Source organism: Rhinolophus hipposideros (assembly GCF_964194185.1).
Source record: "Rhinolophus hipposideros genome assembly, chromosome: 11".
In the NCBI taxonomy this organism is placed as follows: Eukaryota; Metazoa; Chordata; class Mammalia; order Chiroptera; family Rhinolophidae; genus Rhinolophus; species Rhinolophus hipposideros.
In genome coordinates, this window is record NC_138057.1 from 79,462,426 (window position 1) to 79,489,714 (window position 27,289).

The window sequence follows — 27,289 nt, forward strand, 5'->3', positions numbered from 1 at the left end:
AAGGGCAAGTCCACCAGGCTGGCAGGTGACCTCACCTCACTGCGCCCGCATGCAGAGTGGGGTTCCTGCCCCTGCCTGGACCACCATTTACCTGCCTCTCCCCCTAAGGGGTGTCACCTCCTCCAAGAAGCCTTCCTGTCTCCTCAGGACCTCTCATGCTTTCCTGGAGAGACACGTGGGAAATGTCCCACTTCTCCAAACAGCACTGTTTTCAAACTGCCCCTTTATGTCCCCCTGTGAGATGGCCCTCGGGTGGCCCAGCCAATGCTCAGTGCTTCTGAAGAACGGCTCCCACACGAGGGCAGAGGTCCAGGTCCTCGCCAGGCCCCCCCAAGGCCTACGTGCTCAGAGCTGGTCCTTCGGCTGTGTGGCCATGTTGGCCCGTCCAGCTGTTAGATGGAGCCACACTCCCACCTGCCCCCAGCTCTGCCGGTCTGTGCATTCCTGTCCCCTCTGATGGGAATTCCACCCCCTTCCCCAGAAACCCCTGCTACTCAGGTTGTGGTGTGACCCACCCTTCCTCAGGGGGGCTCCCTGACCCCAGGCTGGACCACCTGGCCACACGCTTGCTCAGCACCCCGTCCCATTCCCTTTAGCACTTGCTCTGAAGAAGTCTGCCCAGTAAGCTGTCTGGCCTGCTCACAGTACACCCCCAACATCTAATGTGGCCCCAGCCCAAAGGAGTCCGTCTAGGAGCATGAGCTGAAGGAAGGAGCTGGTGAAGCGGAGAGCCCGGCAAGCACCAGTGGAGTGACAGGACGCTGGGATGGAAGGAACAACCCCAGCACCGACCACGAAGCCTCTGACGGCCCAATGGCTGCAGCTCAGGGCAGGAAACGAAGGTGGGGGGCTGTCGCAGCCCCAGCAGGTTGGTGGCCGAGCGGGGACCCCAGCCCAGGGCTCCGGCCCCGTCCCGAGTGCATCCTGTCATGGCCACTGACCTCTGAGGTCTGCTTCTGCCACTCCAGCCTGCGGATGGGCGCCGAGTCCAGCGCTGAGAGGATGGCCAGGTAGGAGTTGAAGTTGTTGAGCTTCCGTAAATGCTGCAGGGAGGAGCGGTGGCCGTGAGGGCGGGGGCGGGGTGGGCGGCCCAGGGCGGCCGGTCCGGGGCAGCGTCTGAGGGAGCGGGTTCTGGGGGGGCCACGTTTACCTTCATGATCTTGATGAACTTTAAGAGCAGCCGCTCCCGGTCCTGGGCCTTCTCCTGTAACATGATAATTGACCGGACCCTGCACGGACCAAGGGGAAGAGGAGACGGCTGAGCTGACCGGTCTCCCTCAGGCCTCTGGGAGGCCCTGGGGAGATGGGATGTGGACACCAACCCGCTGGCCATGAGCGCATGCCTACTGAGTGCCCTGGGCTTGCAGGGCTCCAAGCGTAGCCCTTGTCTCTGCTCTCAAGGAGCTCAGGGTGCCCCAGGGGCAGGCAACAGGCCACAGTGAGATCTGGTGGCCAGCACCAACATGAGGATGGGCATTTGCGGCCATGCAGATGGGGACTTTGGAGGCTCAAAGCAGAGCTTTCCCGACCCTGAGCACCACGGAGGCTGGAAACCAGCTCGAGAGGAGCAGGCATGTGGGTTAAGGGGCCACCTTGCTAGACACGAGAGTACCTGGCAGAACCTCAGTGCCGCTAAAGCCAAAGGCCAGCCTCGCACGTGGACGTCATGGTGACCTCCACCCTGTGGTTTCCCAGCAACCACTGCCAGTCACGCAGAGGAAGTGCCACCTGTGCTTTGCCGCTGCTGCCCCTGTAAAGGGCGCCTGCAGATACACCTTGGGGACTGGGGCTCTGCAGGACCCACCCACCCCCTCCAAGGCAGCCCCCCAGGGGTGTGGCCAGAGCCTTGTGTGCCCAGCAAGGTGCCGGGTCTGGGGCCATGTACACGCCCATCAGCCCTAGAAACCGCTACATCCTATGTTGGCTTGCTACCTGAGCACTGGCTGTGCTGGGAGAAAAGCAGGGAAAGGAAAATGGAGACGACCCAATTCTTCTCCAATAGGCAGTCCTTGGAGCACTTAAAGTATCAGACCCCACCCTGCCCCTGTGGCAGTGGTGGACTGTGTGCAGGGGGGGCCGGCCACACGCTTCCACCCTCCAACCATCTTCTTGATCCCGAGAGCCTGTGGGGACACCTGTGTCATCGTGAAGAGCCCACAGCTCTGCTGTGTATTAGAAAAACTCGTGGGCTCCACGTCGCTTTAAGAATTAGAGGCGACATCCAAGTATTAATAGGCCCCACTCCTTGGCTGTTCTCTTTTCGGCGGGGACAGCGTCATGTCAGCGTCAGTGTGTCAGTGTCAGCCCTGAGGTCGCTGGCCCAGCAGTGCGGACACTGGCAATGCCCAGTGCAGGATGGAAAACTTAACACCTCACCCTGACCACCACCCACGGCACAGCCCGTGCAGGTGCGGCCATGACAACTGGGGCCACGCACTGCGGCCTCCTCTCTCACCAGTAGGACATGTTGTTGAAATGCTCCGTAAACTGGGTCAAGTTGGGGCTCTTCTCCTCATTCTGCTCTTTTGCCCAAAGCAAAACCTCAGGAATCTGGAAAAGGAAGTAAACTGGATGGAGCCGGAGCCCTCTGGCTTTCCTGTGACAGTTCAGTTCCTCTCGTTCAGGGACAGGCTGCAGCGGCTCACCAGGGCTGGGGAGAGCCCTCCCCCAAGCCCCGCTCAGCGCCGTACCTCTATTTTATAAAAGAGCTCGGCATCTAGCAGTGTCAGCTGCTCGGCGATTTCATGACTGTGGAAGTCATGCAAGGTCCCCGGCCTGGAAGACAGAAGCACGACCGAGTGGTAAGTGGGCAGACAAGGTGGGAGCCGGGCGGCGCGCGACGGGCAGGTGCCGGCCGTGCTTCACAGCAGCTACGCAGAGGCCACCAGGCAGGCTGGTGACCAGTCAGGATCAGACCATGGCCCTCCTGGGACCACGGCGGCAGCCTCCCTGTCCTGCCTCTGCCAGGCGAGGCAGAGGACAGCTCGGCTGCCCAGAACTCACTGCCTGACCCCACTTCCAGGGCCCTGTTCCAGTGGGAACAGAGATGATGCCCTATGAACAAAGGCTGACACTCACTAACAAGGAGGTGATAAACCAACAAAGGGCTACGGCTGGGGCAGAGGGGCAGGCAACAGGATCGGACCTGCATGCAGATTTAGGAACATTCAGGGCTGGCTGCACAGCGGGCTGGGCGAGAATTAACAGCTGCCATTTTAGTGCCGGACAGAAAATTAAGAGCTGACCACAGCCCGAAACCCACTCGTTTGTCTCCCGTCCTGGTAAGCCCTGCATGCCCTGGTGCCCCACGTCTCGTCACACAACAAAACCTGGAGAAGAGGCCCAGCCCCCAGGGAACCCACGGGGCTCCCGGAGACACCTCGTCCCTGGGCCTGGCAGAACTGGGCCTGGAGGCTGCAGGGCTGGAGGGGCCATGGGGACGAGGAACGCAGAGGCAGGGGCTAGAGAAACCACCGACGGATGGCTGGCGACTCACCTGGCTGCTACCCCCCGGGCTGCCAGGGGCTGGTCGGAGTTGGCACAGCGGAGCAGCTTCTTCTGGTCCACCTTGTCCAGGATGTTCTTCCGGAGCACGCGGGCCAGGCTGAGCTCCCCGTTGCACACCAAGCGGAAGACCAGTTCCATCAGCAGCTTCAAGATCTCTTCTGTCAACTCCACTAGGCTAAAGGGCCAAAGCCACAAGGTGAGGACGCGAACCCAGGACAGGAAGAGGACTGCGCCACTGGGTCCAGAAGCCACCTCTGGATACCCAAGGGTCAGTGGTATCCATCAGCGGAGCTGGGAAACCTCTTATGGGAAGAGAGCGAGGAAAGGCCTTGGGACAGCTGCCTGGATCCGTACAAGTGCCACGGGTGGTCCCACTGGTAACGAGTGACCACCATTCTCCCAGCACACGTTTGCTGGCGCTGGGCAATGCTGGGGCCTGGGCTAGGGAGGCAAGTCCAGCCCTGGAAGAGCGTTGGGTCCGTGGGGTGAGAAGTCCCCAAGAGGTCCTGGCCCCTCAGACTAGACACCCCAGAACTTCCCCTGCACAGCACTCGCCTCGCCTGGAGGTTTCACAGCTGTGCAGTCACTGTTTCAGGCTGCCCTTCCCTGCTGAAGGGACTGACGCAGTCTGGCCCCCCAGAAGGGACTCAGGCTGGTCCCCCACCTCCCCAGAAAGGACTGACTCAGGCTGCCCCCTAGAAGGGAAACACCTTGAAGGCAGCGTCTGGGAGGTCTCCCCCACCAACCCGGGGGAGGGCCGGGCTGGACGTGCATTTGTTCAATGAATGGACATGGACAGGGCTGCGTGTTAGGGGTGCGTGGAGCTGAGGAGGGCAGCAGAGGTCCCCGCCCTGGTGGCTAACAGCATGGCCCGCTGTGGACTAGGCCTAAGCTATGTGCAGGAAGGGTGGGGCCCCTGGGGAAATCGGGGTGGGGCTGACGCTGGTTTAAGGGGCCGGGTCCCTTCCCCCAAGGGGAAAGCAGGAAGGAGTGAGCTCTGTCCAGGGCCGCGGGCAGGCTCTGTGGGCACAGACCCTGGGGGATAGCCCGATCTCGGCAGAGAAACGTGCACTGGGCAGGGACCCCGAGGCACAAGCACTCACCAGAGCTCATCCACCACACGCACCAGCACGAAGAACGTGTTCTTGCTGACGCGCTTCTTGAACGTGTCGGCGAAGGGAGAGAACTTCTCGTACGTGGGGCACGGGTTAAAGAAACAGCCGGGTCACACACGCAGGGACGGGTGACGTGAGCGGGAAGGTTGCCTCCTTCCAGCTACCACTGACTGCGTGCTGTCGGGGTGCCAGGAAGCCTGGGGGCTCGGGGAAGGCACAAGGCTTGTGCAGGGTGGCAGGGCCACCAAGCAGGGCTCAGCCAGACCCGACTGTTCTCCACCTTCTCCCTCCTGCAGAACCGTCCCACGCACCGCCCAGTCGTGCCTTTCTGTCGGTTCAACCCGAGGTTCCTGCCACTTCCTGAAACGCCCAGGGCTGCCCTGCTGAGCCTCGGCAGGGAGCGTTGGTCACAAACCACGGGCACGCACCCCTCACCTCCCGAATAGGTGCAGAGCTGTGTCCCTCCTCTCATGACACGAGTTCCCCTCCGTCCTCCCACAGCTTCAGAGGCCACCTGAAGCACAGCTGCTCCTTCCCCGCAGCACCTGGCCACCTCTAGCTCCTCCCGAGACCACGTTCCTGCCATCCTCGTGTTAACCAACTCTCCAGACCCTCTGACTCCATCCTGCCTAGCGATGCATCAGAGCTCAGGAGGGAGCCAGGCACCAGGGACAGTCCCCCGGGCCCGCAGCACAGGGCTCACCGGCCAGCTGTGCCCAGGGTCTTGACGCTGTAACGTTTCCATTAACACGCTGGAAGTGGCTGAGCAGGGGAGGTGCTGAGAAGCTAAGCTCTGGGGTCAGAGAGAGAGAGGTGTGTGTGTGTGTGTGTGTGTGTGTGTGTGTGTGGTGGCTGCTCTGGGTTCAGAGAGAGAGAGAGAGAGAGAGAGAGAGGTGTGTGTGTGTGTGGGGGGGGTGGCTGCTCTCTCACCAAACAGCCACATGGGTCACAGCCTCTCTGAGCCTCAGTTTCCTTAAGTACATACAGGAAAGAGCATAACGGCATGGTCCGTAACGCGGTAACAACCTGGACATAAAACAGCCATATAGCTGGTGGGGTTACAGGGGCACGAGCTTATGAGCAGTGCGCCCGACACAGGCAGGTTCCCAAGCGTGAGTTACTGTCATTGGCGGAGCCAGGCCTGCGAGCCACTGAACCAGTGAGGCTAGAGAACCTGTCTCTGTCAACGGGGGCCATGGGGCCGGGGGAGAGCGGCAGGCAGGGTCTGGAGGGGACAGGAGGCGGGTGGGGAAGCCTAGGGCTCATGGGAAGGAAAGGAAGGGGAGAGCAGGGACTCCGCACTTCCTGTCTGTGATAGCAGCTGTCCAGCAGATGGCAGTCATGGGCTGTGACACTGGGAGGTGGCCCAGGAACAGGGGACCTTGGGCTGGCCCACTTTTGGGAGCAGCAGCTTCAGGCTAAGCTCGACAGGATGGGCAGGTTTGGACCTGACAAAGAGGCATCAAGAGTGGGACCTTCTAGGCCCCAGGTGGCCCCGAGCCACCCCTGCAGGCAGTGACATATGAAAGGGCCAGCTCGCGGGGCAGATGTGGACAAGAGGCAGGAGCCGAGTGTGTCGTGGACGAGCTTTCTGTCCACTGCCGGGTCTGCCCGAGGCTGTGTGTCTCGGTTCCCTCAAACCCCGCACCCTTTGTACCTCCGCACCCCGTGTCAATGCCCAGGAGCTCCGCCCAGAAGTGCCGACAACCTGGGGCTCTGCTCGTTCCCTCCCTCTCCAAGACCGTCAGGTCTTCCTAAGTCTGGGTCAGAATCACCCAGTGATCACAGCTGCTGCCAGGCAGCACACTCTCCGTTCCACGCACTTCACAGAATCTCACTTCAGCCCTGCCACGGACGGGCAAGAGGCTCAAAGAGGAAGGCTGGCCTGAAGTCCCAGAGAGGACATGGCAGAGCAGGGCTGAGCAGCCCCACCCGCTGCCCACCACGGGGTGGCTAAGTGGGCAGGAGGACCCCGCTTTCCCCTGGAGAGGAGCTGTGGAAGGCTGAATGTGTGAGGTGTGGGCCAGGGTCGGGGGCCGGAAGGATATCTGTACTGCAGTTTCTTGATGAGCTCCTCGGGGGTGATGAAGGTCCTGTAGGTGGTGAGGAAGGCCTCGCAGTACAACACCAGGTCTAGAGGGAAGAGCAGTTGATTAGTGACGCCTGCACTGGCGGAGCACAGACGGGCAGCACGCTGCCTGCTGCAGCACGTGCCTCCCGTCAGACACTAAGGGCTTCTGTCTGTGCCAAGACTTGGTGATCCAAAGGGTCTTACTCATCATGGGCAGAGAGAAAGTAACTCATTCGTCAGCAGGATTCTGAAGCTAAATCATAGGTATGACTTTTAGATGGCAGGGCCCAGAAACAAAAACTGGGTCATTTCCATATACGGAGACCTAAGGAAAGGGTGAAGGGGCAGAGCTCGGCACACTACTAGAACATGCAAGTGGGCATGCTCGGGTGCCAGGGAAGGGCAAGGCCAACTAGGAGGAGCCTGCCTCTGCCAGTCGGGGGCACGTGGGCTGGCAGCTTCCACTCACGAGCTCCCCTTCCCTCTAGAGGGGCTGGTTCTCGCCAGGGACTCCTGACCTTTCCAGAATCACAAAGCCCCGTTTATTGTACACGTAGGTGCTCCCTAAGGCGAACGACATGGCCGGGCCTGTGAACGCCAGAGCTCCTCGGAGCTGGAGCTGAGGATGCAAGGCCTGATTCAGCTGCAAAGGTGTGCTCCTCGCTGTAAGGCTGGGCGCGTGTACACACACTGTGAATTTTCTTTTGTGGACATGGACCACCTTCCCCTAGCTTTTCTCATTCATCTCGCTGCGTGGAAAAACCTCAGGGATCCCCACTTCTGCAGCTGAGCATTGCAGGCTTGGCTGACCTGCCTCCTGACCCTGCCTTTGTGATCACCTCCTGGGACAAAGAAGAGCAGAAGCAACACCTACTCCTGCATCTGAGGTCTGCATGGGGAGGGGTGCTCAGCTGGAAGAGCAGGTGTCATGAGGGAGGCTCAAAGGCTGGAACCACGGCCAGGTCCACTGGTATCACGTTCAGGCTTCTCCCTGGGCCCCCAAGCTCACTGTTAAGTTTGGGCTTTTGTTCAGAGGGGCTGCATAAGAAAGCAGATGGGCCCAGCACATGACAACGCCTGCTTCTGGAAGACTGGATCCATGCTGCACACCTGAGTGCGAGCCTCCCAGTCCAAAGCCACCTGTGGAGCCGGCTGTGTGGCCCAGGGCTTCTGCGTCAACAACCCATCCCAAGTACAAGTGACTGGTTCCCGGGAGCCTCAGACTCTTTCCATAAAATCAGGCAGAAGCCAGCTGCCCGCAGACACCCTCTGCCAGGCAATCGGCATAGACTGGAAGGTTCCTGGGCTGCCCCGATGCGGGGCTCCCTCTGGCCTTGGCTACAACTGGCTGCTCCTGGCAGGATAGCGGAATTCACTGCTCAGAGCCGAGGAATGGAGCCAGCTACCATTTCAGCCCTTTACCTTTGGGTAAAAATGAAAACCGTTCCTAGTGGCCGGCTGAGGCCAGAGCTCTGACCTGGCCGGCACGGAGGACGGTTTACTGCAGAGCAGCAGAGCAATGGCTGCTGTAAGGCCGAGAAGAGCACTTCCCATGTGCAGGCATGTTTCACGTTAGCTCATTCCCTCTTCACACCCACTGGGCACTGTGAACCCCCAAAAGCTGGGTCACGGGGGCCGAGGAGCAAGGCTCGTGCCAGTGGCCGCCCGAGCCTGCGAATGGCACAGCCGGGGTTCGACCTCAAAGTCTCCAGGACTGGACTCTGCCCCGGGCAGACAACACCAGGGGTGAAGAAACCCTGGATGGCAAAGCAATGGTTGTGGTGCGTTTGTGGGAGCCATTTCTTTTTTTTCTCTATTTTTCCAATTTTCTGCAACGTAAACATTATTTTTGTACTACTTTATAATTTTAAAATTCCCAGAATCATTCTGTGTAACATACTTCGGGGAATCTGCTGTAAAAACATAGGGACTTGGTGACTTATAAAAATGAAAATTTGTGGTGTAGAGTTTCAAGATTGGGGTGTTTTAATTCCTTCCACTCCTTACTTTAACACTGCGGTTACACTATCCTTTTAATAATTTTTAAAATGTGAAAAGCAGAGTGGGGAGAGGCCTGGTCCAGCTGTGGGGCGCAGGCACTGCCCCTGTCCTGTCCAAGGTCCCGGGCACCTTCTTCCAAGTCTCCTTGCCCTTGCAGAACACGACTTGGAATGACAACTCTTCTGCTAGCTCAGAGTCCCCCAATAAGAGGGTCCCCGCTTTTGCAGACCCTCAGAGGATCAGGACACTGAGGCTTGAGAACCCCGGCCCGTGATGGCGACGCCCCTGCTGTAAGACTGAAGGCTCCTGGAGAGAAAACACGTTCCCCAGGCATCTCCCAGGGGAGTGCATGAATGGAGTCCACCCAGCAGTCTGGAGGAAGTCTTGGGTTGGACACCAGGAAAAGCACAAAAGGCTACCCACGAGGTCTCTTACAACCACTACTAACACGTCATTGTTCGGGGGCATCTGCAGAGCCCGCTAGGTACCGACCTCTGCCCTGGAAACTTGCCCTCCCAACGAGCTGTGGGTCCCGGGGGTCATCACCACCCTGAACCAACAGAGGACACACGCCGAGGGGGCCAAGAATCAGAGGCCTGGCTCTGATCACGGGTCACTGGTCCCCGAGGGTGGGCTCTCTCTATGTGACCCAGCAGCACCACCGTCTGACCTGCTAAGGGCTGGCGGAGAGGACAGAATAGGACAGGGGAGAGGACATGAGAGGGCAGGGCGGGGAGGGGGGCTTCTGACACAGACGAGGCCACTGCAAGGGCGCGGCCATACCTTTCCTATCCGTCTCCGTGGCGTGGACCAGCAGGATATCCCCAGATCCCCCACGGACGTCTGGCCCGTCGTCCCCCTGCAATGACAGTAGCATAGGAGGGCATGAGGCAGCATGTGGCTGAGAGAAGTTGCTTTCCGAAGTCACAGGCAGGGGTGAGACGACCAAGACCTGCCCGCAGAGGTCCCAGGCCCCCTTTCCCTGTGCTCTCTGAGCCCAGGAGTGGTGTGGCCGAGTTGCCAAGGCCGAACGTGTCCGTCCCGCCTGCCCACTGCTCCGTGCTCGGCAGACGGGCACAGAGCGGAACTCATCTGGGAAGTGGCTGGGCCAGGGGCTGCCACATACCAGGGGCGCCAGAGCAGTGCTGAAGACACAACTGGGTCAGGGGACACGGCATCATTCCTGTTCCCATTCACCAACCCGTGGGTCAGAGGCATGAGGAGGGAAGTTCTCAGACTGGGGCCGGTGGGACCCGTGGGGGGCAGGCAGGTCCGCCAGCAGTGTCTCCCAGGTAACCGGGGCAGCAGGACAGTCTCGAAGCACATTCATGTTCCTAAAACTGCAGCAAGCTGCCCTCAGATTACATCTATTTCCTCAGGTGGAAGAACAGGTCACTTGTCGTAGTGTCACAGGTCCTTCCAGGGAGCCCTCTTAGAGGACTGTGAAGTGTCACAAAGACATTTAATTATACCTGACTCTGCTTATATGACCAACGACTGCTGCCTGCCACTTAAGGAAAAAGCCTTATTTTTGTGGGCAAACAGAGGCTTTAACCCATACGTCTAGCGTGGAGCCCCAAAGAGCTGTCAGCAGGGCCACTAGGGCCCAGAGTGGAAGCCCAGGCCACAGAGCACCAAGGCTTGGCCGGGGGCCCCGTCACCCCCTGCCCGTGATTCTGAAGGGCACACAACCAGGGACCGCGAACCTGCTCGATCTACAGCCCTCATTCTTGCAGACACACCTGCCTCTCCAGGGCCTTGTGTTCGCCAGCGTCCTGAACACCTGGGATTTCCAGCTACGAGAGGGGTGGTCACCTATGCCCATGACCCGATTTTTCAGAAGGAATTTTTGGCACAGGTATGAACCCTCACGTCCCTCTGCAGCCGAGCCAGAAGCCCCCAGCGCTGCCTCCTTGGCGCGGCCCGGCCCAGCAGTGCACCAAGGGCGTGTGCCGCCATCGAGTCGGGGCCCAGCAACGGTCACTGCCATCTTATTAAGCTACTCCTCTGTTTCCAGAACTGCACGGAAGAGGGAGGCGAAAGGCTCTCTCAAGTTAGCGCCTCTTTCATTTGACAGGCCTGGGTGGTGTCTTTACCGACGAGGCTCTCTCGACAAGGAAGGAGGGAGCCTGAAATGCCTCCTCAGCTGTGTGTCCCCTGCTGAGACCGCTGTGCGGCTATCCTACCAGCAACAACATAGTAACGTGTGGTGCTCACAAGGGCCCAGCACACACAGGCCCTGCGCTGAGAACCTTCCGTGGGTTTTGTTCTCACAAACCATCCATCTGGGGCTTAGAGACGTTCTGTCACTTGCCCATGACCACTCGCTGGACATATCACAGAAGGGGACAGTACACTTTCTCCTGGAATTCATCTGCGCGACCAGGACCTTGTAGCACCCTGGTGGCCCCGGCGATGGGGCAGGTTCAACAGCCCTGCAGGCGCCTGGAGGGCCAGCCTCGCTGGGGTCTTTCTGTTTGACGCACATCAAGGCCACCTGTCCCTTGAAGCTCCCTCACCCTCACTGTGGGTCAGACTCCAAAATTAAGGCCTGCGAAGGGCTTACCTCTTGCTTGAGTGTCAGCCTTGCCATGATTTCGTTGTGGTCAATAAGGGACAGTTCGTCCACTTCCTCCTCCGACGGGGCCGATTCTGGCGCATCTGGTGACTTCGATGCCCTGGAGGGAGAAGTGGTTTGTGTTGCAAGTGGAGGCCCTGGAGGCTGGGACAGGGCAGCCTGTGCACGGGACATGCGTGTCAGAACTGTGCCCCTGAGAAGGCCGCCCGTCACAGCTGCAGTGTGAAGCCCCCACCCTGGGAGGCCTCAGCCATGGCCGGAAGCCAGAAGGCGGACTGGATTTCTAGCTCTGCTACTGATGAGCTGCGTGACCTCAGGACATTTCCTGTTCTCTCTGGACCATCCATCTGTAAACTGAAGGGATTAAGCAAGAAGATCAAGAAGGTTCCCCTGAGCTACTGAAGTAAGTGATGGTCTCAGTCACTCTGTCAAAGCCCGCGGCATGTCCAGCCAGTTCTCAAGGAGGGGCAGCGACAGGCAGGCCGGGCGGGAGAGCGAGCTCCCCAAGGCTTTGCCAAGGCCACCTCTCCACGGGACTGAGGAGAAGCGTGAACCCGGCAGACCAGCCCTCGTCCCAGGGGCACTGGGTCCAGAAGGAAAGACCGACGTTAAAACAAGCAGGGGGCCCAGCCTTGTCTAAAGTGCAGGGAAGCCCCCTGACGACAGACAGACAAGCTGAGACTGAAGAGCTGAGCAGGAGCTTGCCAGTGAAGAGGGAGGAGAGAACCCCCCACAGAGGAAGAATGTGGGCGGCAGGGGCATTGCAGGGGCAGATGGGTGCTGGGTCTGCAGCCAGCTTCCTTTCCCCCGGAGTTCTCTCCCATATTCCGATTTATATTTATGAATCTCATGATGGATCCTCGGAGGCATTGGCCGCACTTGTGGTGACGGACCATATTTTTAACCCTAAGTATCTAAGCCATAAAACTTTGTGTCTTCAGTGAGACCACACAGATGGGCCAGAGCACAACCCTGTGCGCGCAGTCCTGGGAAGAACCGTCATCAAGGTCCAGTCTGTGGTTTGGCTTTAATGGAAAGAGAACATCCCCTGCCTGTTTCTAACCAGCCAATGTGGTCATCCTTCTGCTTCTTACAAGGGCTATTTGGAACTGAAAATGGCACTCTCGGGCCTAGGGAAGCTAGAGAAAGATCCAGGAGCTGCTGATGCCTGGCACAGACACCGGTTGCCACTAGGTGTTACACTAGAAAACCCACTGTTTCCCCGAAAATAAGACCTAGCTCGACAATCAGCTCTAATGCGTCTTTTGGAGCAGAAATTTCACTTATAGTAAAATAAGACTGGTTCTTATATAATAAATATAACAATATAATAAATACCAGGTCTTATTTTAATATAACATAAGACTGGGTCTTATATTAATTTTTGCTCCAAAGGACGAGTTAGCGCTGACTGTCCAGCTAGGCCTTATTTTCGGGGAAACACGGTATTACCCTTGATTAAGACTTGGGGAAACCCTGGCTGGCAGACGACTTAGACGGACTCAACGTGGAGCACACGAGCAGTGGCCCAGAGCAGGCGGGGGGGGGGGGAGCAGGCGTCGGTAGCAGGCCCCCAGAAACGCTTTCCAAGTTTTCTCTACCGTCTCCCGCTGTTTTTCCCGCCTCTTCCACCAGTTATACTGAGGTCTGACAATGACAACTGGCTATGGTGTAGCTTTGCGCCCAGGACCCCAGAGGTAGCTGAATATCGGCCTAAAGAGGGAGGAAAAGCTTGACTACGTGAACATTTCACAAAGAAGGTGAAGCCATCATGAAGGTGCAGGTGACAGTGCCCATTTGCAGGTCTGACATGTTACATTTTCTAAGGGTGTATTAGAGAAATTTACTGCCTATTTCTAAACCTGGTCAGGTTTGACTTATGCTAACACTGGAAAACGTTACAAGAGATTAAAGAGACACACAACTAAAGGCAATGATGACTCCTGAATGATCATGGTTCTAATAAAATAAGTTATAAAGAACATTTTAGGGACAATTAGGGAATTGATGTGAGGGAATTGATTATTCATTTTCTGAGGTGTGATAATGGAACTGTAATCAGGTAGGCTTTTAAAATTTTTTAGGAGGCATGCTGGAGTATTTAGGGACCGAGGGTCACATCTGTAACTTACTTTCAAGTGGTTTAAGAACACAATATACACGTGTCTCTAGAAACTCACAAAAAAAGGTTTTTTTTTGGGGGGAGAATATTTAACACTTCCTCATTGTACTTGAACTTGGAAGAGATTGGCCTAGGATTTGAAAAAGAACAGACTGTTGTGGGCAATTTGTAAGGTGGATTATATGTGTACAGATAATCAAGAAGTAAAGGCAGACTGTCTGCTAAAATGAAGGCCTTTGAGGGGCGTGTTACGAGTGATTTTTTTCTGTTTACTCGCACTTTTCTGTACTTTCCACATTTTCTACCCTGAGCATGTATAATTTTGAGACTCAGTAGAAAGGAAAGAGCGTGGGCATAAGGCACCAGCAGGCCTGGCGTGCTGGCTGGCAGGGCAGCCCAGGCCGTTCCCACCAGGTGGACCCGCTGCTTTTAGTGCCCTGGCCCCACTGCGTCACCTCCTACCTTTCTCCACCATCTCTGCTTTCCTTCCCAGGTGCACTGCTGACCGAAGAGGGGTCTCTGGGATGTCCGTCTTTCACAGCTGGTGATTCCTGAAATGAGAAGTCGGTGCTGGGTCTGTGACAGGCGCCATGCTGGGGCTGGTCTGCTTTCCCAGTACTCCTGCCTACGAGTGGCTTTGGAGTGGAAGTTCCTACGGAGCGATCCAAGATGTGAACAAGCTACCCACGGACGTGGTTCATCACACAGAAAGAACAAGGCCCTCTTCAGACTAGCATCTTGCCTCTGGGGAGACTAAAAGCTGCCAACCGAGAGGAAGCCATCCCAACCACCTCCTGGAAGAAAGGATGCCCCAGGCGCTGCCACTCTGCAAACTGGCTCGGCCCTGTGCTATGGGCCTTGCACGCACGCCTTTTCTCGCCTGGCTCACACCGAGTCCCTAGCCGTTAGCTGGCATTGTGTCCACTCACAGACAGAGAGACAGAGGCTGCGAGAAGTAGAGGGCCCTGCCCAAGAACACACAGCTACAAGGCTGCAGCCTCGACTCAGACAAGGTGTCTACCTCCCAAGGCTGTGTCCTTAGCCACTGGGCCTGCAGGTGGGCAGCAGACCTTTGGGACTTCCTAGTAAAAACAATCGTCACGGCTGCAGGGCTCGGCAGCCTCCCCTATGCTTCCAAAGGGTCCGGCTGCTCACGTGCATAAGTGCAACCACCCTCTCCTCCCGAGGCCTCACTTCTTCCTGCGGACCTGGGCCCACCCCACTGGGTGACAACACGGCGCTCTGACATCCCTGGTCTGCCACCAAGGCCACGACGGACAATGAGGGCAGCAAGAATACGTGGGCCATCGTCATTGAGTGTCTGAAGTGACGCGGTCAGCACTGACCATGATCACGGGCAAGGGGAGTCGCGGGTGGCCAGCCCAGGACACACGTGAGTGTGCAGAGGCTAAAGTGGATGTTTCCGGGGGCAGAAGTGACCAGAGGGCACAGGGGAGGTGGGAGCTCCAGGGGAGAACAGCTCAGCTCCCCCATACTGCCTCAAATCCCACTGGAGGGAGGCCCTCGTCCCACAACTTGCAAACACCTGAAGTGGGTTTTGTTGAGGATCCTGTGGGTACCCCCTTGGGGGGCCACCTTAATAGCACTGACCATGCTTCTCACGGGTTGGGCTCTTTGAGTTGATCACCAGGAAGGATCACCTCAAGAACATGTCCCATCCCGCTCAGGATGGCGGGAGAGGGGGGTTGTTTTTGAAGCTTTTGGACTTGCTCACGTTTTGCTGCAGCAAAACCCAGAAAGCTGACTGCTCGACTGCTGAGCCTCGCGACTGTCACCCAGCAGTACACAAGGGTGACAGTGTCAGGTAGTTGTCCCCATCTCAGGAGGGAGGGGCTAGCTGCACTCACAGCTTCCTGGCAAGCAGTTAGCAGAGGGGCGCAGGGGCATGCTGGGGAGGAGGCAGGAGGATGGGTGTCAGCCCAGAAGAGGGGGCAGGGCGGACCCCGGAAAGCACGCTATACACGGCCACGCCACCAGCAGGCTGCTCCCTACATGTCCAGAAGACCCGTCGGCCAGGCACACGAGCGCCCCACACACCGAAGCAAAAGCAAAGGGAAGACCGCCACCAGAAGCCATGTCTTCTCCCTGCGGAGCCGAGCTGGCTCTGGTCAGGCTGCGGGGCCCAGTCTGCTAGTGACCGGGAGGCCCAGGCTGACGAGCTGGGCTGAGCCCGGCCGCAGGCCACACGCACCAGGCAGCCCCGAGCTTACTTACTCCTCGAGACTCAGCCAGCTCCTCGCTGCTCTGGCCAGAGGAGTACAGACTGACGTATTCACCCTCACCAGCCTCCTCACTGGCGTTTTCACTCTGGGGGAGACAGGATGAGAGGAAAGGTACATGTGACAGGCCCTCCCACAGCCTTCACGGCTCAGAGACCAGGACACGCCCCTCATGAGAAAGGGAAGCCGGCGATGGATGGACGGTGTGTATTCGCTTCTGCTGGGCAGCCCTGCCCAGGATCAGAGAACAAAGCCGCCCTGGCCACCTCTTGCTGTGTTCTCAGGGACCTGCGGTTCCTGCCAGATCTTCTCCAAAGATGTCAAGGACCATCCAAACTGTCCTGGGAGGCACACTCCTCCCCACTCTGCTGTAGAGGGGACTGTGGGGTCCCCAGCATGGTGGGAGGCAACCATGGAGGGAAAGAAGCAACACATCAAGACCTGCTTGCCTGCATCTGCACTGGCCCGCCTACTGTCCTTGTCCACTCGGACTTGCAAGGCAGCAGTTCCCTGGCTCGGGTGGAGGTCTGCAGTCAGCTTAGCGGACGGGAAAGCAGGCCCCGTGTCCTCAGCACTGCACGCAACTACACACGCAACTGCCTTTGATCTCTGTACCTTCTCTGAAACCACCGACCAAACAGAAAACCCGCAGCATTTTCTATCTTATGCTCACGGGAACTGAGTCTCTAAATGGTCACCAATCCACTTGTGGACACTCAGAACCCTGGTTTGTTGGGAAGTTTGTACAGCAGGTTTCATTTCTGTCTGGGAACAGGTGGGCTACCGCTTCCCACTTCACCCTGTGACCATCCACAGACCCCAACCCATCCATGCTGCTGATGGGCGCAGGCCAGCAACAGACCTGCCAACCGGGGAAGGGAGGAGCTGTCTCCCAACGTGCAGCCCCACATGCAGGGGGGTGCGTGTGCTTTCTCACCGAAGGCGTCTGGGGCGAGTCAGTGAAAGAGGTTTCGGAAGCAAGGCAGACAGAGTTCCCATGCAAGCTGCTCTCCTGAGAAGATGAAAGAGGCCCGTCCGTGGTGCTGGGAGGCGGCCTGGCTACGGCGGGCACCGCTAAGTCAGAGCTCTGAGACTGGTGGACAGGTGGGAAATGTGGAGAGGAAGAGGAGGTAGACGGAAGGAAAGGCTGAACGGAAGCTTGGTTGTGAGGCACGAAATCCTGGGAGTAGGACCTAAACACAGATTTATACTACAGAATCAAAGTGGAGAACAAACACAAAACAATAGGATGGGAAGAAGAAAACAGACAAAAGAAAAATGATTAGATTAACCGAGCCGAGCTCTGATAGGCTGTTCACAGTAATTGTACCAAGGGCCGCTGACGGGCCAAACTGACCTTCTGGCTCAGGTCCCCGGCCCCGACGCACCCTTGAGAATGCCTGAGGACTGGCTGGTGTCACCCTCAGTGTCTGAACAGCAGGCTGCCTCCAAAGGAGAGCATGCCCCACGCACTGTCCGGGTGGTCATGTCCTCTGCTTTGTCACACAAGCCAGTCTGTCTGTGCCTTTTGTCTTTTCAGGATCCTTGTGGCTAAATTCAACATGTACGGTCAGACACCTGGACATATTTACTCGTAATAAACCTCCTAGGTAAAACTCTTTGGATTTACTCCTTGAAAGTCAAACACTACAGCCTCTGAAACACTAATCCACCTCAAATCCTTTTGGAAGGCAAGGGCATAAGCCTTAAAAATTGTCCGAAGTGTGCTATCCCAACACTACAAATTTCTCTGTGTTCGTTTCCCTTCCTGCCCAATCTTTTGGGTTTTTCTTACTTTTTTAAATAAACAAAGTGATCTTGCCATGCCTCCGATGCCACCATAGAGCCCCCAGGTCTGAGATGTGACCACACGCGCCCACAGTCCTCGGAGCCAGCCAGCACCCCCAGGCCTGAGCTCCGCTGAGAGGGACGAACAGAGGACCTCTGAGGTCACCAGGCTAAGAATATGACATGTCACCACGTCCCGCAAAGGGCCTGCCAGCACGCTGCTGTCCCAGGAAAATGGGAGAGGAACACGTGGAAGGGACCACGTCTGAAGTCCTCGCCAGGCTCATTTGCCAACGAAGGATGCCAGAAGCTGACCAAGGTCAAAGCAACACAAACGTGCACATCACTCAGGCAAATGTTCTCTGCATTTTGGCATAGGATTTTTAGAACCTACGGACAAGGAAGAGGAGAAAGAAACGAAATTTAAACGAACCCTTTCTGCGGGTTTTCAAAGCTACACTTGAACCTGGACGGAAGCTGGGGCGGCTCCAGGCACAGGGAAGCTCTCTCTGCCCTGCCGGGCTCCTCGCTGCACCGACAGGATGCAGGGCCCTTCTCCCTCCTCGGGAGGCCATGGCCCTCTTACCCGCAGTGAGCGCCAGTGCCTGCTGGTTTGTATCCCAGACACCGGTCCTAGGTACCTACTCATTCTTACTCATTTTATTGCCCCACCTAACTCACAAACTCAAGGCCAACCCTCGTACAGTCAAATGAATTAGTAGAAGTGCCGTGTGTGTTTGACCAACTGACACTGAAGACTTCAATTCTTGCTGGAAGCGATTTTCTGTTCACACGCCTTCTTTCTAGAGAAGGCGGCTGAGAGGACCACTGGCTCAGCACCCCAGCTCCGCTGCTCTCGGTCCAGTGGCTGTGGAGACAGAGTTAGTGCCCTCAAGAGGCTCGAGAGAGAGGCTGGCCCTTCTGCCAGGTGAGGCTACAATGCAAAGTCTGAGACCCAGAAGGGGGCCCCCATCCGACCCTGCTGGCACCCTGGCCTTGGACTTGTAGCCTCCAGAACTGAGATAAAATTTCCGTTGTTTATTAGCCACCCAGTCTTTTGTTCTAGCAGCCAGGATGGACTCAGCCCAGGCCAACTCTTTCTAGAGTCCTGATGCTGTCCCCATTGACGCCCTGGCCGTCATCTCTCTTAGCACGGAAGCAGGCCCTGCAGTAATTGAGCCTGACACACACACACACACACACAGTTCCTGTGTGTAATCACAAGAGACACTAAGTTTGGTAGGATCTCCCTAACTGATCACAAGGTGTTTGAAACAGGTTTTGATTTGACAAGTTCAGGGTGGTGGGCTCCCACGCCATGGGGGCCTTTTCTGGGAGCTGGCACAAGGGTAGTTGCTAAGAGGGCACATTTTCAAGTCACACAGACCTGAGCTATCTCTTTCTACTCCTGTGAGCCTGGGCAAGGGACTTAAAGTTCTCGAGCCTCAGTTTCTTTCCCTTTAAAACAGGGATGAAAACAGCAGCACTTCTGTCCCAGGCTGTGTGTGGATTTAATGGTGATGCCCGGTGAGTCCTGGGCACAGCACTGGCATGTGACAAGCACTGCCGTGTCAGCATCCTCCCTTGCCCTTCCAAATTGGTATCTGGCAACTACTCCACACAACAAGAGCTGAGGCATTTAATAGGAGTCTAATACATATTTACGAATGAAAGAATCCTTAGGAACGGCTTCTAATTATTATGATAGAAGTGCCCAGAATCCTGCCTGATCATGGCAGCGTGCCAGTGTTGAGTGTGGAAGGTAACAGACAAGCTTCATCCACTCCTGCTCAGGGAAGGTCCACACTGGGTGACCTGGAAGGAGGCTCAGGGACGCCACGAGGGGCGCGCAGTGCCGAGGAGGGTGGGGCAGCCACCAAGGAGAAGGGAAGGAGGTTGGGCTCCTCCTGGACAAAGCAGCTCGCCTGCCCCGCCCTTCCCCTCCCTCTCTCTCTCCTCCCTCAGGGGCTCCAAGCCTGGGAGCAGTGCTGGTATTCAAGCTATGCAGTCAGTCCTTCGTGCTGGGACAAGAGCCAAGCTTGAAAAAGTACCTTCGAGGGGGTGGGGAGACGCAAGGGACTGCTCTCTAATCACCAGAAAGCTCGGTGCCTCTCCAGCCGCTGCAGCCGCTCTGCAGATGGGAGGGCCACATCGGGGCTCATTATCATACCATTTTCAACAAGTCTGGTCTCTATTGCTTCCCCAGAGAAATATTTCCAGGCCCTTTAAGATCATATTTATTCATACGAGCAGGGAGAAAGGCAGAGTTGGCCACTGAACAGAAAGCCCACTTCAGCACAGCCTGGAGTTTATTTTAAGAACTGGCTGATGCCCGGCTGTGCCTCTGACAGAGAGGCTGCACTCTCCGCAGCAGGAATTTTTATTTATAGCCAGAGAAGGACTGTTTGGGCTGAGGATTTTATAATAGGAGGAGCTGCCTGTCTGGAGACTGCCGGTTTCTGCAAAGAACCTGGGAGTGCCAGAGCAAGCTCCTGAGAAGGAGAGCAGGCAGGAGGGGCGCGTTGCCCCCAGTGTCAACCCCGACCACACCATCCAAGTGCCACAGAGGGCTGTCTCATGGTGATGACAGTGACAGCCACTCTTACTGAATGCTGCCTGTGGTCAGATGAGGGGCCAAGGGTGCTGCACGAATCATGTCATGTAATCGACACGAAGCGCTACGATGATGCTTATTGCAGAGATGGAGATACAGGCTGCAAGGGCTGGCCACGTGTCCGGGAGCCCACGGCTCAGCTCCTAGGAGGTGGGGTGGGGATGGCCCGGCTCACACTCAGTGAGGGCTCTGAGCATGTGACAGTCCCTACCCATGCCATCCCACAGCTCTGCAGGAGACAGCCTAATTCCGCTCAGAGACCTCCTCGGCTGAGCGTTCTGTGACGACCAGCGTGCAGAGGGCTGTGAGCTGAGGCCTGATATACTACAAAGCCAGGGCTGCAGAGAAGACCCGCCGCATGACACACGCCGGAACCTGCAACCCACCCTTGAAAACACACACCTGAAAGAACCGCCAGGTCTTCTGGGTGTTAAGGATGATGAAGCCCGACAACCTTGTATGTTAGTGTGCGGCCATTCACATGCTAAAAAGCAAAGGCACCCAAAGCTGGTCAGGCACCAGTTTTTAGACACTTTCTCTCCATTATAGTCCTGGCAAGAAACACGATGAGGGATGGGCCCTGCACTGTGCTGGCAAGAAAGCAGATCTTTAAACGAAAAACTGATTCACTATAGCATTCCATTCCACTGGATTCCTCTGATTACCAGGAATACCGGAGTGCCCGAGAAGGCAGTCGGCGTGCCAACAGCTGCGGGCTAGGGCCACGGCCCAAGGACCCTGATCGGAAGGGCTGCTCCGTGGTGACCTGAGTTCCAAGCTGTGAGAACCTTCAACTCTGCCAAGGGCAGGGAAACGCAGACATTTGCGTGAATGGACTCGTTGTCGTGGTGAAGTATTTGAGAAGAACAGAAGTTGCCAGGGAACCAGCATTACTGCTACTCTTAGCTCAGGCGAGGATTATGGCTTCAGTGGTTTTGGATGCTACTTAGAAAAACAGATAAGTTATTGGACAGCTGGTTTTCGGGCTTAAATTTTCATCCACCATTTGTGAGAAAACACACTTAAGGGACACTGCTGTTCTAGCGTGGTTTGGGTTTCCTTCCCCTGCGGAGAATCACTGGGAACCACAGCTCCACACCGGTCCTGGGCTCGGAGCTTCCTTCAACCAGGGCCTGTGGCTGTCAGCAGGCGGGGCCTGAGTTCCGGCTCCGGGAAGGAAGTCGAGCTTCGAGCTGCTGCACAGCACTCCGCACCGTCTCTGAGGAGGGAAGTCCTGGAGACAGGCACCTCTGATCTGGATCCCAGAGATGGGACATCGTCACTCCTGGGTCCCCAGGAAGGACTCTCGAAGACACTGGCACTCCACGCGGCAATCCGGAGAAAAGGCTCTGGCTTTGCCTCCTGTCTCCTTCCTGGTCCCAATGAACTATGTTTATGAAAGCCATCCTCTGGGTCTCCCCTAGGCCCAGAGGCACCTTCCTTTTTTGATGCCCCATTGTTAATTCACACGCATAACAAACAGATTTTAGTAAATGTCCAGGACGACTTTCCAAAGCTAAGACTTTCCAAAGCCAAGTCGGGAGCTGAGGCTGAAGCAGCAGCCGCCTGCCCTGAGGTCTCTTGCGCCCCTGGCAGGGGAGGCGCTTCGGGTGGTCCTTTGTGTGACCGATAAGAGTTCATCTTGCATCACGCTGGGTCCGAAACATTTTTTTCTAAATAAACTTCTTGGTGAAGTCTACTTTTTAAAACGACTTGAACATTCTAATGTGTATTTCGTTAACAAAGGATGTAAAAGAACAAAAATCTGCTTGGGAGAATTCTAGGTAGTAGGAAAGGTAAAAGCAGACATTACTTTTCTTCTCATGTGACATGTTTTCACAACGTAGATCACAGGATCTTCCTTGAAAACACGACATTTTGGCCAATGGTTCCATGGCTAATTATACTCTTGCAAAAACCTGTAGCTCATTGTGAGGTGCTATGTGGAATCACTAATTACTGACCTTAATAGCACCAACTCTTTATAGAAAGACTTACTCCAGATTGAAAAATGATTTGAATTCAGTTCTAGAAATCGGACTGGACTATTTTTATTTTTACTCAGTTTGGATTTCAACAACACGACAGGGACTCTAATTTATTCTTAGAACTCTATTTAGAGCCTGTAGCTACCCACTGTGTCAGAACTCGAAGGCAAAAGCCTCTCGACAGCCACCTTGTGTGGACTCTTCTTTCACCTAGCCTTCCCCGGTCCCAATATTGATTTATGGGCAATAAAGCACTTCCTAAATGCCAACCTATCTCTCTTTTTCACCATGGGATTCCAGATTCTAACCGTAGCTCTTAAGACACTGAACACTGAACAAACGGTTCAGCGTCTCTATTCTGGTTTGTCCATCTCTGGAGCGGGGGAAGAAGCAACCCATCACAGGACAGTGGGAAGGACCTTGACAAGCAGACAGGTAGCTTGAAAACACGAATGTGTGTGGACAGCACCCTAACCTTCATGTCACAGGACCCTCATACGGACCTGACCAGCTGGACTGTCCTGGCTAGAGCCGAAGTACACCTGGAGCATTCCTGTGTCTGAAGCTGGGCTGACAGCACTGACCACCTGAGATGCCACGAGCATCAACAGAAGAGCCAGGAAGTCTTCAGAAGTGAGGGCAGAAGGGGAGTCACCGCTTGCCTTGCGAGCCCCCAAGGCGTGGACCTTGAGTCCTGCCTCCTTTCATGGCCCTCGCTGGCTGCAACAGGCCAGACATGCTCGCCCCTGGGCTCAGGCGGTAACCATCTCTTCAGGGCTGGGGATTCCTACAAAGGCAGGCTCTACACACTCCCCTGAGGGTCCTGGAAGGCCAGGAGGGGTGCTGGTCTGCGTGTACCTCCTTCTGCAAGGCCGTGTCAAGGCTCAAAGTGAGATTGGATGCAGATGTCACACTGTAGAGGCGGAGATGGCCTTCCAGGCACCCTGGGTCAGGTAGGAAGAGCGGAAAGGCAGAGGGCAGACAACACAACACCAAGGAACCCAGCAGACAGCAACTGCTTGTGAAGCTTTCGAGCCAGACAGCCTACAGCCACAACCTCCTGGGTCAGCAGAGAAGGAAAGTGAGGAAGAAACAGACTTCTCGGTGACAGCCTGGGACCAGTGCGTCTGACTCACGGGAACAGAGACGCTGTCATGTGACGCGTCACAGTCGGGCTGTTCCTACGAGACGCTGGGGAGCAGGGCAAGATGGATGCCATGATGGGGCAGAGGGCCCGAGTAGAGCTCCCTGCTCTCTGCTTTTGGGTGAAGCCACATCCTGCGGCTCAGTTCAGTGTCACAGAGCAAGTGCCACCTGCTGGGTCGGCCCCGAGCTATGTGCCCAGGCTATAAGCGTATAAAAAGGCCAGTCCCTGCCCTTCCAGGACTTACAACCTTGAGAAAAAGAACCTGGACATTACAAAAGAAAGAGAAAAACCACCTCCTAATGTGATAATAAATACTGTTCTAACACCTCCCTTTTTAGTAAACGCTGGTTGTGCGTCTTGTACTACTTTTTCTACATGTGTTTTCCCTTTAATCCCCACAATTTCATGCCGCCCCCCTTGGACAGATGAAGAAATGGAGGCCTAGTGAGTAGGCGCTGGCATGCTGAGGTCCACACAGCAAGTAAGGAGAAAACACATGTGGAGAAGGATCGGGGACGTCAGGGAGGCAGGGGCAGAAGAGAGAAGCACAAGGTGTAGGAGTGACGAGGGGTCAGGGCCAGGAGAAAGTGGAGGGTCCACAGGTCCCGGGCACAGGGATGGGTGGGCAGGAGACTGGGGCGAATGCTGGACCTGGTTCTGCACTGACAAGGTGACACTTCCGTGTAACTGTAGCGCTCAGAAGGGGAAGAAAGGTAACTGACGCTGGTGGCAGGAGGGTCAGGAAGGAGGCCACTGTGACAGTGCCGGGGCCGCAGGAAGGGAGTGGGCCAGCTCAGGGTGTGATGACAGGTGTGCGTGTGTCACGTGGAAAGGTGGTGTGCGTGCCAGTGGGGGAGGAATGACAAGACGACACCTCGTTTCTTGCTTGGGCAACTCGGGATGGCGGAAACACAGAAATTACAGGTACGGGAGCAGAGTGGTGTGGCTGGATGAGCCCAAACGAACACCAACTGAGCGCGTGTCACGTGAGGCGCGTGGGGATAGCTCCCTAGTGCCAGGGAGCCCAGAGCCCAGCGAGGAGACACCACCCTGTAGACTCTACTCTGGGCAGAGGCTGCGAGCCTGTGACTTCCAGTGATTGGAAACACCCACGATGCCCACACGATGCCCGAGCCACAGGCAGCCGAGGACGAACGTCAGCAGCGCACTGGGGTGGGGGCGGGGGAACTCAGAGGCCCCCACACTCGATGGCAGCACAGCCCTTGCCTTCCTGATGCTTGGCGGACGGCCAGGCGGCCGATGGCTCACAGCCCCACCAAGAGAGATGCAGCCCGGAGCCATCAGTGGTGCCCAGGGCCACGCCTCTCCAAGAGAGCTGGCTCCAACCAGGGCAGGAAACCGGTGTGAAGATAAGATGACATCAAGAAGAAACAAGGGACAGGGACAAGGAAGGTGGGGGTTTGTTTTCCACAGGTGGACACACCGTGCTGTGCCAATTGGCCTGTGCACTCCCCCGACGGCCACTCCTTCCTACCCGAGTCCATCATCTCCTTTCCTCTCCACCTCCTTCCTCTTTCCCCTTCCTGTCTGGCCCTCAGACCTGTCAGTGCCCAGAGTCTCTGATGGCTGCTGGGTGACTGCCCAGGGCTGGCTGGTGGCCAGGAGTTGAGGAGCCCGTGAGTGACAAATGCATTAGTGGAACCTCAGGAGCTGCGTGAGGGGACGGAGTGGCAAGGACACCCAGAGCCCACGAAATGCAGGCCTCTTGCTGACAGCCTTTGTGCTGACGGATGACACCCTGGGCCCAGCATGTCAGAGAAGCACCATGCCCAGAATGGGACACCAGCCGTGTCTCTCCACGGTCCCTTCCACAGGTCCCCTCTCCTAACCGAAGTCCTGGAGATGTTGCACACTTGATTTTCTTAACCCTAAAGAGTTTTTTAAGTAAATCACAGTTATGGATATTTCTCAAGTGCTTCTCCAAACCTGGGTCGTGCAGCCCTTCTACATACCCAGGAGCATTCTGGATTTCATTCCTAAGTAAAAACCAAGACGGTAAAGAAACATTTCAGCAGATTTCTAGCATCTGACCAGGTCTCTGGGGGGGAAGGTGAACATGCGTAACTTGCATTAGCAAAGGAAGGACACACCAGGAAACAGCTCAGGGGATGGAGGAAGGCAGTTTTTCTAACGTTCTCAGCGCGATGCCTCAGAGGTTCCAGCAACCCTAGCGGTTACTGAGAGATTCTCAGTAACATTCTGGTCAGGTGCAAAGGAACATGGGTCCGGTTCAACTTTTAAGACTGTTTTGAGATTTGTCTACCAGGGTTCAGAACCAGAGCAAACACCAGCCAGAGAAGGGCCGTGAGAAGCAGACGACTCCTAGGAAGGGCTGACGCCGTTGAGACCAGGCCTGGAGCGGGCAGGCAGCCCGGAGGTACAAGCAACTGAGGGAGAATTGGGGACAGGAAGGGGGCCCCAGCAGTATGTCGGGGAGCTGTGTGCAGGAGGGCCCATCATTCAAACACCTACAGGTGCCCTGCAGGGCAGGCACACTGAGGCCCAGTGGAATTGGAACAGAACCCTGGAGCCGCCTCCCGGCCCCAGGGGAGATGGCACCCAGCTCTCCACATCTTTGCTGCCTTAGTCACTCACCATTTCCCCAAACACTTTGTCCTATCAAACTGGTCTGCATGCTCCAGGAATCAGATGTTTACGTCTCCTAGGATTACGGCACATGCCAAGCAGGAGAGCACGTCTCTGGACTGGGCCTAACACCTCCATGGGACGAGAAGGCCCAGCAGACCCGGTGGGAGTCTGCCAAGAGGAGGGCGGGCAGCGCGCAGGAGCAGAAAACGCCCAGGGACAAGCAGCAGGCAGTGGGGACAGCAAAAGCCTGGCCTGAGCCCCAGAGGGCTGCACTCGGGAAGCACACGTTTCCGTTCAGGTGTAGGGCGATGGAGGACACGTGGAAGGCATGGCTACTGTCACTGTCCTTCAGCCGCTGTCCCATGACCTCAATCCTTCCAGAATGCATGCGAGGCTTTCCAGCCCATCCTCAGGCAGGTCCCTTGGTGTGAGACATCTTTTGACTTGCTTTCGCTGACCTTTAGGTCCCTGACATCCTAACTGTCCTTAAGCCACAACTCAAGTGCCACCTCCCCCAAGAAGCTCGCCTGACCCTGTCACGGTGCCACCGCCCATCGGTGACTTGCATGCCGCGGTGTCCCTGCGCAAGAATCCTTTATGCTCTTCCCATTTGTCCCAGGGTGACGGGGCCGTCCCCTGGGCCCTGGATCCTTCCTGCCGCCTGACCCACATTAAGAGAGGCTTTGGCCTGTTGGACCGAACTCACCCCAGGACTGTGGGGAGTGAACGAGAATACATTTCAGCACCCACTTCAATTGAAATTGGTCAGTTCAGGTTCACTACTCTCAATTCCCTTGGAAGGGTGCCTTTAGATAGCTTGAGTCTTCCGGTAGAAGTAACAGGTCACTGGGCCAAGAACAGCGTGAGGTGTGACAACTGTATTCTAAGTGGCACCCCTTCGGAATTAGCTGTCGGACTGATGACAGGCCCAAGAACAATGGAGTGAAGAGATTCAAGAATAAAGGGCTGCCCTGATAGGAATGCCTCGCCCTCGCCCTCTGTGGGGCTCACCTTAGAAAGAAGCAGAGGCTACGTGAGGAGAAATCACTTCTCTGGCGTTTCAGTTTTCAGATGTCAAATGCTCTTAATGGCGCTAGGGGCCGGGGGTGCTTTTCCTTTAATGAAACAAAGCACCTCCCCAGCTCTGTCCCCTTGGGCTCCTTTGTGGAGCCAGTGCAGAGAACACAGCATTTCCGATGCCAGATGCCTTAGACTCCCGCTGTCTCTGACATTCTCGTACCCAAACGTCATTAAAATGCCCTCAAATTTTAATTCTGTGGCACACAGTCCAGTTAACTGACAGGTCTGTAACCCCAAACTGCTCAAAAGGGATACTGCGGATATTCTTAAGATAATGCACACTTACTTTCTGTTCATAGAGGCAAAAAATACAGCCAAGAGCTAGGATTGTCTGAAGCCAAGTTTTCACGATTGGTGAAAAGAGCTTGCCAGAGTGCCTGCTGAGGAAACAGAGGGCGTCTGTGTGCCAGGGCCGGGAGGGGCAGGAA

At 56.2% G+C, this 27,289-nt stretch overlaps 1 protein-coding gene across 1 annotated transcript in view; it reads right to left on the reverse strand.

Annotated features, from left to right (window-relative positions):
* The window catches only part of RAPGEF1 (Rap guanine nucleotide exchange factor 1), a 131,732-nt gene that overhangs the window by 4,833 nt on the left and 99,610 nt on the right, over nt 1-27,289 (reverse strand). Inside the window, exons 13-24 of the mRNA XM_081065820.1 lie at nt 16,572-16,844; nt 15,630-15,722; nt 13,857-13,945; nt 11,261-11,372; nt 9,478-9,553; nt 6,671-6,755; nt 4,611-4,703; nt 3,497-3,682; nt 2,691-2,775; nt 2,456-2,550; nt 1,151-1,229; nt 942-1,043 (exon numbers count right to left, since the gene is read on the reverse strand). Of these exons, the coding sequence (XP_080921946.1) occupies nt 942-1,043; nt 1,151-1,229; nt 2,456-2,550; nt 2,691-2,775; nt 3,497-3,682; nt 4,611-4,703; nt 6,671-6,755; nt 9,478-9,553; nt 11,261-11,372; nt 13,857-13,945; nt 15,630-15,722; nt 16,572-16,844 (1,368 nt within the window). The remainder of the gene's footprint in view (nt 1-941; nt 1,044-1,150; nt 1,230-2,455; nt 2,551-2,690; nt 2,776-3,496; nt 3,683-4,610; nt 4,704-6,670; nt 6,756-9,477; nt 9,554-11,260; nt 11,373-13,856; nt 13,946-15,629; nt 15,723-16,571; nt 16,845-27,289) is intronic.